General features: G+C 40.0%; 1 protein-coding gene across 1 annotated transcript in view; it reads left to right on the forward strand.

The window, feature by feature from the left end:
• FBXL17 (F-box and leucine rich repeat protein 17) overlaps window positions 1-9,037 on the forward strand; it is a 487,979-nt gene extending 478,942 nt beyond the window's left edge. Inside the window, exon 9 of the mRNA XM_007452559.1 lies at window positions 8,470-9,037. Coding sequence (XP_007452621.1) covers window positions 8,470-8,610 — 141 coding nt within the window. The 3' untranslated portion in view covers window positions 8,611-9,037. The remainder of the gene's footprint in view (window positions 1-8,469) is intronic.
• The last annotated feature ends 3,067 nt before the right edge of the window (window positions 9,038-12,104 follow it).

Genomic DNA, 12,104 nt, shown 5'->3' on the forward strand with positions numbered 1-12,104 from the left:
GGAAAGAGATGAAGTGAGAGATTGTAACAGTGGCGCCAGATTCCTGGTGTCCTGGACCTCCCTGCTCTGATCACAGGGAAACATTAGCCGGATGGGGTATGCCACCCAAACAGGGACATGAAACGTCCTGCTGCAAAGGGAGGGAAATAGAATCATAAAAAATATCTACCCTGGCCTGCGGAGAGCCCAGTGCATGTGGTTGGCTGTGAGGGTCCTGGCAAAATCACCGTTATTGTCTGCTCTTTTATTCTCTTCTTAGTGTCCTATTTACAATATTTTAGACTGCACTTAGATGACTCATTTCATTTACATGCAAATTTGAGGTATTACTAAATTCATGTCACCCTTATTTTATCCGTTTTAATACGTGCCCGTCTTGGGGCCAGTGGCACTCGGTGAAAGAGCAGCTGGCACCCGGTGAATGCCAGGTCCCACGGACAGCCAGCACGCTGTCCCAGGAGCCAAGAAGCTCAGAGGGAGGCCGACTCCGGAGGCATATTGCCCAGGAGTCAGCCTGTGGGGCTGTTAGCAGTGAGTGGCTGTTGCCCAGGAGTCTGTGAAGAGTGACAGACCACCGTGAGGGCAAGAGCCCTGAATTAGGACGCAGGAGTTGACTGTGCTATTTGTGACATTTTCACAGACTTACTGTGGGCTCCTTACTTTTCCAGCCTGCAGAAAGGGGAGGGGAGGCCTTTTCTTTGCACCCACCCACCCCCATCCTCAGAGCAGTGCTATTGGAAACAAGAACTTACTTCAGTTATACCCTTGAGTTTGTTAGATGGGCTGGAGAAACATTGCCTTACAAAGCTTACAAAGTGAAGGACAGATTATTTGTTTTATTCTAGCTCATGAGCGGGTTTCCTTTCTCCCCTGAATAATATGTGTATATTTAGTGCCTGGGGTATACAAGCCGATACCTCCTCGTCCTTCAGGAGTCCCCTTAAGTATCACTTTTTTTGGAAAGCCCTTTCCAGCCCTCCTGGCGGAGGTCAGGAGCTACTAAGTTTTGTCCACAGCAACCTGTACTTCCCCTAGAAAGCACTTCTCAGGCCTTGCTGCTGTTGCTGTAATTGTCCATCTTCCCACACCAAGAGGGCAGGGACCATATCTGTCATGTTGGCCATTCTACCTCTGGGACACAGAAAAACGTTTTGAAGGGTAGAAGATTGGAGGGAAAGCTACACCAGTTTATGGCATGGTGCCTTGCTAAAAGGCTCCGTCACGTTTCCATCATGTGTCAAAGTCTCCACAACCACAGTTCCACAGCAGAATGTTCCCCAGGCCAAGTGAGATCTATTGTAATTTACATTCCCATAGAGCAGCCACTTTGAAGAGCTTGTAAAGGACTTTGAATTGTATTTATATGTAAACCGCCATCACTTTTTTAATGTTAGCTGGAAAATGAATGTCAGTGAACGTGAACTGAGTGAACTGAGTGAACTCAGTGAACTGAGTGGGTGCTCAGCTAGGCCCTAGTCTGACGCTTCGCGCATCACATTGTGTGCAGGGCAATGTGTCCCAGGGCAGAGAGCGCCTGTGTTGCAGGGTCCCGGATTCAAATCCTGGCTGCCATTTACTAGCTGTGTGACCCTGTGTGAAATACTAATTCTGTATGAGCCACAGTTCATCTGTAATCAGTGGTATTAATGCTCAGATGCTTGGAAAATAGTAGATGCTCACTGAATGTTTTTCCCTAGTCCTCTTCCTCCATCCTTACTGGAATGGGAACACACTTTTATTTTGCCTATTGGTCATTAGGCTGAAAAATTAACAAATTGCTTTCAAGTATTTTGCCAAAATAAACCATGCTGAAGAATGCGTTTGATTTATCCCATAGCACATGAGAGCCTAATCCTGATAAGTACAGTGTCTCTCGGGAGGGAGCATGAGGCAATTTTAGTTGGAGAATTTTTCCTTGTCTGGGACTTTACTGTATATTGGAATATTGTTTACATGTTCCCTGGGACAACAAATGCCAAATACCGCTGTGACAAGGAAAACAACAGCCAAAAACCAGCCCCTCGGGTAAACAGTGAAGACATGTAGAACTGCTGAAGCCCAAGAAATCAGAGGGTGGAAATAGCATTGTTTTGAGTCAGGAGATCTGCCCACAGTTCCCCCTGTCGCCAGACAACTGTGACATCAGAAGGAACCTTAGATATCACAAAACTTCAGAATCTTCTGTGGGGCCCTCCTGGGTCTGCTACCCTGAGCAGGGCACTGGATGCTGAAGGCTGAAGTATGAAATCTTCTGAACCATGTGGGTTTTCACAAAGTTTTGGAAACTGGCGCATGTGCAGTGACCATCAGCATGTTTCTCAGTGTCACCTACCCAGTGTAGTGTGTCACTCATCTCCAGTAGGAAGGCTGCCGTCAGTTAATCTGAAGTATAGCCTAGGCATTTCCTGGGCACTGCCCAACAGCCACATGGCCCAGCGACCACCAGCTCATGATGCTGAACCACCATCACGGGCTGCTTTGGTCTCCTGTGCAAAATTATTGGAAAGCCCAGGCAAGGTGTATCTGGAAGGAGGCACCCGGTGATATCAGATGGAAAGAAGAGAAAGGAGAGTAGCACAAACAATCACCTTGGTTGTGAACTTCAGAAGATTAAAGGAGTTTGGAGCTGCCCTAATGTCAAGACATTAGAGACTGCCACCACCATAGCTAAATGCCCTGGGAACAAGGTGAGCTTATCTCCATGATTTCTGGGTATTAGTAGTATTTGGTGCCTTTTTGTTTCCTCAATACACACTCATGGAACAACTACTATATTAATTTAGCCAACAAATATTTATTGAGTACTTATTATGTGCCAGGCATTCGCTAGCTGCTAGGGGTTTGGTAGTGAACAGAAACAACAAAAACTCCTGTCTCATGAGCTTATATTCTAATGGGATGAGAATGTGCCAGAGAGAGTGTATAGGACTGAAAACAAGAAGATGACTAAAATCCTCCTTGCTGTCAAGGAACTTACGGTCTAGGAAAAATGCAATACATTTATTGCTTGTGGTATTTTAAATAGTGTCCACTTTTTGCAGAGAAACTTTCTTCATTAAAAAAAAATGATTTTAAGTGGTTCATTATATTCTTTTTTATAAATTAATTAATGTATTTTTGGCTGTGTTAGGTCTTTGTTGCTGCACGTGGGCTTTTCTCTGGCTGTAGCGAGCAGGGGCTACTCTTTGTTGTGGTGCACGAGTTTCTCATTGCGGTGGCTTCTCTAGTTGTGGAGCACGGACTCTAGGCGCGCGGGCTTCATAGTTGTGGCACGTGGGCTCAGTAGTTGTGGCGCATGGGCTTAGTTGCTCCACAGCATGTGGGATATTCCCAGACCAAGGCTCAAACCCATGTCCCCTGCATTGGCAGGTGGATTCTTAACCACTGCGCCACGAGGGAAGTCCTAAGTGGTTCATTATATTCTCAAGTGTGGTTTTAATATACTCAGATGTCAAATATTTCCCCCCGACATAAGAAGCGTGTTCTATTTTATAACAAGAGTCAAAGAGAAAATAAGAATCACTTAATATAAATGGTTTCTGCAGCAAATTCCATTAGAAATTGTGTTTTTTGAACAATAGGTATTATTGAGGAGGTAATTCAGGCCTAGGCTTGCACTTTCTGGAATTTTCTGGGGAAAGTGTCAATAAGGAGGTGAAGAAACAGGGTGATGGTCTGGATAAATTGGTTAAACTTAATCTCAGAAACTCTGAAGGATCTCTCCTCACCCTTCTATAGTAGCAGCTGCAATAGGATGAAACTATAGTATGATTTTACCTTAATTTGCATAGCAGTTTGCCTCACATTTTCAAAAAGTGCTAATAGATGTTAACTCAAAATAGATTAAAATACCAGACAAATTGCTATTACCTTAAAAAGAGTTATAATAATTTTGAAAATGTAAATTATGGCTATACAGTCTTTGGAGAGAACTATATTTCTTATATTAAAAATAAAACCTGTGGTACAAGCTTTTTTTCCCCTTTAATCACAGTAATTTCTTCAAATGACACTGCGGCATACTTCTTTAGGAAGATACGCTGCATTTTTCAAATCTTATGTGTAATATAAGAATTGCCATTGATAGTTTTCAGCAGGTGAAAAAGAAATTATAGAAAACCAGGGATCATGGGGAAACTTTTTAAAATTCATCTTTATATTCCTTTTTTTATATTACATACATTTTATGAGTTGGAACAGAGAATGGTTCTTTTCATTCTAGCAAGTGGGGTTGTGCATGACAAAATGTCTGCAGAAATGTGTATGTAGGCGTAACGATTTAAAATGATTTGGACCCTCCTGGTGTCTTACACCCAACTTTTTCTCTAAGGCACCAAAGCACTTATGGAGTCTATACAAAGAGGTGAGCATAGTTTATACTTCTGAGGAGTAAATGAAAATAACTTCAGTATAAAATTTGTCACACCGTATCACCAGGAGACCCTATAAGTAAAAGATAGAACCTTCCCTAGTGGGAGTACATGTATTTCCCCTGAATAGCTTCTACCCAACAAAGCTCTAAAATGGAAAATTGGCATTTTCCCTACTGCTTTGTTTTGCTAACACAGTTAGCAAAAAGATTGCTTAGAAGACATGTTATATCCACGGAGGATTACCTGTAACGTTTTTCATACAGCTATACAAAGCCAACTTACTGTCCTTGCCCATAACCTATGAAAGCCAGAGATCTAACACACTCGATATTCTTAGCTATAGGTGGACCTTACTTTATGCAACAGAAATAGGTAAATTGAATTTTGGTAAATCAGAGGAATAGAGAACACATTAAGAGAGCTGACAAAATAACCATACCATGAAAGTCTTTGCTAAAGTGAACAATTATCTCCTAATTTATGTACTTCATAAATCCATATCTCATGTATCAAGTTTGCTTAAGGTGAATTTTATATCTCCTCTTGAAAAACAGTTGTCACTTAGTGATATTTTCTCTTTTTAAAAATTGGACCCTCGGGGCTTCCCTGGTGGCGCAGTGGTTGAGGGCCCGCCTGCCGATGCAGGGGACACGGGTTCGTGCCCCGGTCCGGGAGGATCCCACATGCCGCAGAGTGGCTGGGCCCGTGAGCCATGGCCGCTAAGCTTGCGCGTCCGGAGCCTGTGCTCCGCAGCGGGAGAGGCCGCAACAGTAAGAGGCCCGCGTACCAAAAAAAAAAAAGAAAAAATTGGACCTCCAAAGCAAAATGCCTGTCAACCCTCGGTATAAAACTTTGTACAGGCCTATGTGTAGATTAGAAAAGATGTACTGCAGAAGACAGGCCCCATCTTTATGGTGGGTTTAAACGTTTTCTCTTCTCCCTCCGTTTTTCATCTCTTTTTCAGTTAGTTGTTCCTTGAATGCTAAGTGATTTGAGCTGTGTTTACTTCCTTTCCAATTCGATGCAGATTTTCTGAAAGTCCTCTGACCAGATGACTTCAGCTGTCCCTTAGAAGGACCTGCATCCTTCTGGGTTTGTTCAGGGCTAGAGGGTGGAACGTAACCTAACCACAGCCTGGGGAATGTCAGGTAAAGAAAAGGGAGGATTTCCTGAAAGTGGATATTTAAAACCCGGACTGTATTACTAAGAAAAGTTCTGAACTCTTCTCCAGAGAGCATTAAGATAGAATAGATTCTTCTTGTATCTGAAGTATTTTTTAAAAATTTTTATTGGAGTATAGTTGCTTTACAGTGTTATGTTAGTTTCTACTGTACAGCAAAGTGAATCAGCTATACGTATACATATATCCCCTCTTTTGGAGATTTCCTTCCCAGTTAGATCACCACAGAGCACTGAGTAGAGTTCCCTGAGCTATACAGTACGTTCTCATTAGTCATCTATTTTATACATAGTATCAATAGTGTATAGTTACTTCTTGTCCTGCGATGATTTTATTTTGAGCATTGCAACTTATGTTATCAAGGTTTATTTCTGAAATATCTCAGAAGTTGAACAATATTGAGCATCACTATAGAGAACTGGTCACCCTACCATAGCATTAATTAATTCAATGAATGACCATTTACTGAACGCCAGCTGTACTAATAAGAGCTACCATTTGGGGACCGTTTTATGTCAGTCGCAGTGTTAGGCATATTAATTTATCCTTGTAACAGTCCTGTGACATCAGTACTATTATCCAGTTTTTACAGTTGAGGAAACCAAATTGTAAAGTGAAACCAGGATTCCAACCTGTGCCTGGTTGACTCTCAAGTCAGCTACAGCTGTCATGTTTCTTCTCTACTTTGTACACAGCTCTGTAGCCTTAAAGATAAAAGGCAGTCTCTGGTCCCCAGACTTTGGTTCAGGTAGAAGAGAGAGACAAGTAAAGATATGATTGCAACACAATGTGAGAGTGCTTAAATAAGAGACAAGCCTTGCAGTTACCCGCCATGGGTCCACAGAGAAGGTGTACCGAGACCAACCTCGTGGGGAGATAGGCTTGCTTAGGGAAGGTTTCCTGAAGGAGGGAATTCCTGAGCTGAATACAAGTTCCTCTGGGAATTGTTGGTCTTTAGTATGTTGTGATTAGTATGTTAGTGTCTGGCTTTGCCTTGCTCTTGGGTTTCTATTTTTTATTTCTAGTTTGTTATTGTTTTCTCATTCATTCACTGAGAAGTAGGCCTGGCTCATGAATACAAAAATGATCATGGCTCTTGTAAGATCTTACATGGGAACAGGAGTAGACATTAAACAAAGCAATTATAAACTAACTTTGAAGGTACCATGAAAGAAAAGTAGGCAGTGTTGGAAGAGTGAATAACCCGGAAGCCTTACCTCATGTGGGGAGGGGAGCAGGGTGAGGGCAGTGATCAAAGTTCCCTGGGGAAATGACACTGAACTGAGAATAAGGTGGAGTAGGCATGAGAAGGGGACATTCAGGTGGAAGTGGATTTAACAGTATTCCAGATAAAGAGAACAGCATGTGCAAAGATCCTGAGGCCCAAAGGAACTCGGACAGCTTGATAACTTTAAATTAGGTCAGGTGACTGGTTAGTATCAAAAATATACTAGAGAGATAGGCATGGCTAGATGATGCATGACTTTCTAAGTGTACTGTTCTAAGCAGCCTCAACTCAAGCAAGACTTAGGATAGAAATTCAAATATAAAAAATCAAAAATTATATTGCTTAGAACTCCTTTTGAGATCATCAGTTGATATTCTCAACTCTAACTTGTATATCAGTTTTTCTTTTTTATTCAAAATTATTTTGTGTTTTTGTGAATAAAATGTTATACATTGTATCTACATCACAAAAAGAATTAACTGCATGGCTTGGTTGAATTTGGAATGAAAATTGATTTTAATACAAGAAAGTCTTGTATAGAAATGCTGACAAAGACTAAGTATCATCAGTGCAATGTGGAAATATCAACTCTAAATTTAACAGAAAGATTATATATAACATGGTTTACCAAATCACCCAGAAAACACCATGTTATTTCAGAAAAGTGCAGATGACTTAATGTCATGGTCATCACACTCCCAAGCGTGCTTTCAAAGCAAACAGCAAGGGTTTGATGTTGTTTTAGGTTTTTCCTTGTGGTCCTGATCTTTTTCAATAGTGGACAGACATGGAGAGGGAGCACAAAAATGTGTATCACCAGCACCTTCTTTCAGACCAGCTTACCCATTATAAATGAAATATTGATGTATTTGAAAATGCCCGAGTGTTCAATAAAGATTTTAAATAAAGCTACCTAAAAGTTGCAGTTCTTAGGTTAATCATTTATTTATCTAAAGGATGAAGGAAGCTGTCTACTTTTGTGATATGAACTGCAATCAGCTTAAAAATAATTGACAAATTAATCCCTTCACAGCACAGCAATTGTAAAGGTGTTAGTTTTAATTAGGCCTGTCTGATTGCCTTGTCTAATCAAGAATCAAAGTGGTATCTTTGATGGTTAAGGTCTATTGGGGCCATCCCTGACCTGCCAGCCATGTATGTTTTAATTATTGATTCTTCACAATTCAGCCCTTTCCACAAAGGGACTTGAAGTTTGCAGTACCTTAACGTTTAAAGGGAAGAAATATAAACATTTTCCCCAACACTTCTATCCAGAATCCTGTGTATCCTCTCCACCAATCTACAGTTCTATCCTAAAAAAGCTGTCAGGTGGACGATGAAGTCCAGTGCACACTAGGATGCTAACTGCTGCCTCACCTCCCAAGCACTCCATTTTCAATGGACATTGTTAAGATCTTGACAAGTCACAGTCATCTATGCATCTAGAAAACACTAACTTCTTGATATCGTGCCTTTTCAGAAAATCCCTTAGGGCGAATGTAGTACTTAGGAAATCAGGGAGGTCACACAAAAAGCGACACTGTCTTCTCACGAAGCGTTGGTCACACTGCTGAAAAGGAAGGAGACGAGGGTTCCCGGTGCCGTGGAAAGTGCACCCCAGTGAGCGTGGGCAGCTGGTGGTTTCGGTGGTCCCTGTGGGTGACCGTGGCTCTTCTTTGTGTTTGCAGGTCAGTGAAGTGACAGTGGAGCAGCTGGTGCAGCAGTACCCCCATATCACCTTCAGCACCGTCCTGCAGGACTGCAAGAGGACCCTGGAGAGAGCCTATCAGATGGGCTGGACCCCCAACATGTCTGCTGCCTCCTCCTGACAGCTCTGCCCACGCTTGGGTCCATGTGGATCAGCCAGCAGGGCGGAGAAGAATTGTAGAGCTGGGGTGGGTGATCTCTTGCAAAGGTTTTGACTGTCCCGTGTCTCCATGTGTACCCGAGTGTGTATATCTGTGTCTCGTTTGCATACTGCGTAGCATAAGCTCAATTGCTATTTTGTTCCCAGGTGAGCTGGTTTTTTTCCTTAAATAATGATTTTGACAGGCACAGACCTTTAGTTTTTAAGTTCAAAGGCTTATTTCTCTAAAAAAAAAAATTTTTTTTTTTTTTTTTTCTGTAGAATCAAAAAAAAAAAAAAGGATCCATTATTTTGAGCTTCTAATGACTGCCACTGGAGATGCCTCCAAATGAAGGCAACTGCCTTCTTTTTTGATGGGAAAGAATTGTGCGATTCTACTGATGATGACTGGAAAGGAGCCACGTTTCGCTAATTAGAAGCCTGGAAACCAGTACTTTTCAAGATTTCAAGCACGTACACACACATAGGTTCTCATACTCTCTCATACACACACACACACCCCACAGCACTTTCTTTCTAGATCATTTTCTGACACAGGGGCCTTTCTCCAGGCCACTGAGGGAGCATGGCATCCACTGTCACTCTGCCTAACTCACTGTCCCCAAAGGTGGCCCAACCTGCTTGTCTGGTGGGCGACTTAGGGACTATAGGGGACAAAACCTTTTGTGAAGTTTTCATATGGAGGCAACAATCTGAACTCCCCTGACCAGCTCACAAAAGTTAATTATTCATTATTGTACAAAATTCTATTGAGTACTAAGTATTTTGAGTTTCATGTTAGCATTGTATTAGCTTTTATAATACAATGGATAGTAACTGGTCTGGATATGTTTTAATGATATTTGGAGCTACTCTTAGCATTATCCACATTAAAGCCACCAATGTAATTACTAGTGTGCAGTTATTTAAAAAAAAAAACTCTACAGATCATTTAATTATTTTTGTTAATTTTGGTAATTATGAAAGTATATTTCTGAGATTTGGGGCTAGTCACGTTAATAGAAGGTTAATGAGTGAGATATGAGTAGACAATCTTTCTATTAAGTTTTTTTTTTTTTTTTTTGCTTTGGGCTTTAGAACAGGTTTTTTGGATATATGCATGTTATCATATTTTGAATAATTACTATGCTATGGCAAAGATCTGTTGCTGGTTAATGTATGAGTTAAGAAGAAAAATTAGAAAATCTTTTCATTAAGCTTCTGTTTACACTTGTCAGAAATAAGCATTTCTTTGTTTAATTAAAGATTGCCAGTTTTCAGTTTAGACAGTATCTATTAGTAAATGAATATATGTTTTGATTTCACACATCTTTACGAGTAATTCATATTGGAGACTCAGGCTCAAATAACCTTTCCTATGTCTAGATTTATAATCAAGACAGCAGGAAGGCTTTTTAAGCTAAAGAGTGATTGTCTTTCATAGTAGAGTTAGATATACAAAACCCTGACTTGTGAGCTTGCTGTTTATTCTTTCCCAATGTGGACATAACTGTTTTTTGGTCTTTAACAGATATGCTAAGATTTGAGATTCACTTTATATAAGTCCCAGTGTTGCTAAAATGATACTAGCTGTAAGAAATGAAAAATAGCTTTACATTCAAATGCCACTCACTTATTTATAATAACTCGTTTTGTGTAAACAACTTTCCTTTGATTATGTCAACCTGTTTCTGATGTGGCATGTTTTTGCTTTTAATCCCAATCAGTTTGGAAAATCTAGTCACTAAGCACCGAGAGTATTTTTTCCATCACTAAATGGCTTACTAATTTAATTTCAAGGGAATAAAATTTATGTAAGAAAAAAAAGCTGTTTACTATTAACAAACTGTAATTCTTCTTAAACGTTGAACCGTATCACCTTCATGTTCATTTCCCCACTACTGAAAACTATCTTAATTCACAATATTTTAACTGATTTTTAATCCAAAATTAATTTATAAGACAATATGTAAAGTAATAGTAGCTTGAGTGAATAAGCAAAAGTTTAATTTTTATATATGTCACACTATATTTTAAATAGTTAAAAAAGACAAAAGGAAGGAGAACCATCGATGATATAGGTGGTGCCATTTCAGTTCAAAGTTGTGATAATCCTTGGAATGTCACAGTTTGGTTGTCAGATGGTTTCAGAAGTGTGTAATCGATTTTTTTTTAATGTTGCGTTGTTTGAATCTCAAGTACAGCACTATAACATGCTTTAGCTTGGGGGTGGGGGTGGGTTGGGGACTTGCACTTATTCTTTAAGATGTTGACTAATCCAGAAAGCCTGATGCATCATAACCTGGAAAACTGCTTTGGTGTGTTTGTAGGAATCTGTAGAAACATCACATCCAGCTTCAAAGCATTAATCACAAAAACAACCAGAAAAAGCATCACCTTGAATGATGCTATGATGGTTGTTGAATGTGCTCTCACTAGATGCTTTGAAATAAGGCTTAAAATGATTTTTCTGGGCAATATAGAGTTTCTTTTTTTGCTTAGAATGTCATAAATATATGTGAACATGTTTAATGCAGGGCTTTTTATCCTCTCCAAAATGTCAACAGTATTTTCAGAATAAAGACTATGAAATATATTGCTGTGGTGGAAAATTCTGGTCCTTTGTCTTTAACGTCTCTTTGAGTGGATAAAGGAAATTCATCCAGTTTCGAGTTTCTATATTTCTGTGAATCTTTTGACCTTGCAATGGGTTGCAATAAAAGAGAAAGAAAACACAGTGTCTTTTGTTTTATTTTAGAGACAATAAATGGCCTCCCTTATGCTGGTTGGGTGTGATGCATGCAGCGGTCCGTGTCCTTGGGTGTTTCACTGCAGACTTTATGTAGGTTCAGTGAACCCAGAATAATAAACAAGACTGAATTTAGGAGATTTGCATTTGGCCAGTGAGTACTGAGATAAGATTAAAACCTCAAGGGTTTAAACAGGTGGTCCGTTTAAAGTACCCTTCCCTAAACCCTCATTCATTTACTTAGCCATTTATTCATTTTCTCAAAAGTAAATAAATAAACTTATTGAGTAAAAAACATGTGCCAGGCACTGGGCATTTAAAGATAAATAAAACTCATTCCCATCCTGCAATTGCTCATAGCATAGCAAGGAGACAGTCTTAAAAACTAGCCATAGTAGCGGAGCACAGTCGATATAATCATTAGAGGGAGCACAAATAGGAAAGGCAATACCCTTTTACAAAGAGTGAACTAAAAGCAAAGCGAAGCAAAGCAAAAGTTGAAGAGGTAGACAGTAAGAAAAATTAGTATTTTCAGCCTTGGCTATTCATGGATTGTTTTTTAGAAAGGTTCTTCTGAAAATAAGTGGCCACTGGCTACCATTCACATGGGTTTTTCTGAATCTACAGTATTTGCATTGTTTGTATCGCTTGTAATTTTATTTTTAAAAGGATTCATTTCAGGGGTGCTCATTGCCCAACAAAGCAGACAAAAATCATCCGAAGCCTCA

Source organism: Lipotes vexillifer, unplaced genomic scaffold, assembly GCF_000442215.2.
Source record: "Lipotes vexillifer unplaced genomic scaffold, Lipotes_vexillifer_v1.1 scaffold1028, whole genome shotgun sequence".
NCBI lineage: Eukaryota > Metazoa > Chordata > Mammalia > Artiodactyla > Lipotidae > Lipotes > Lipotes vexillifer.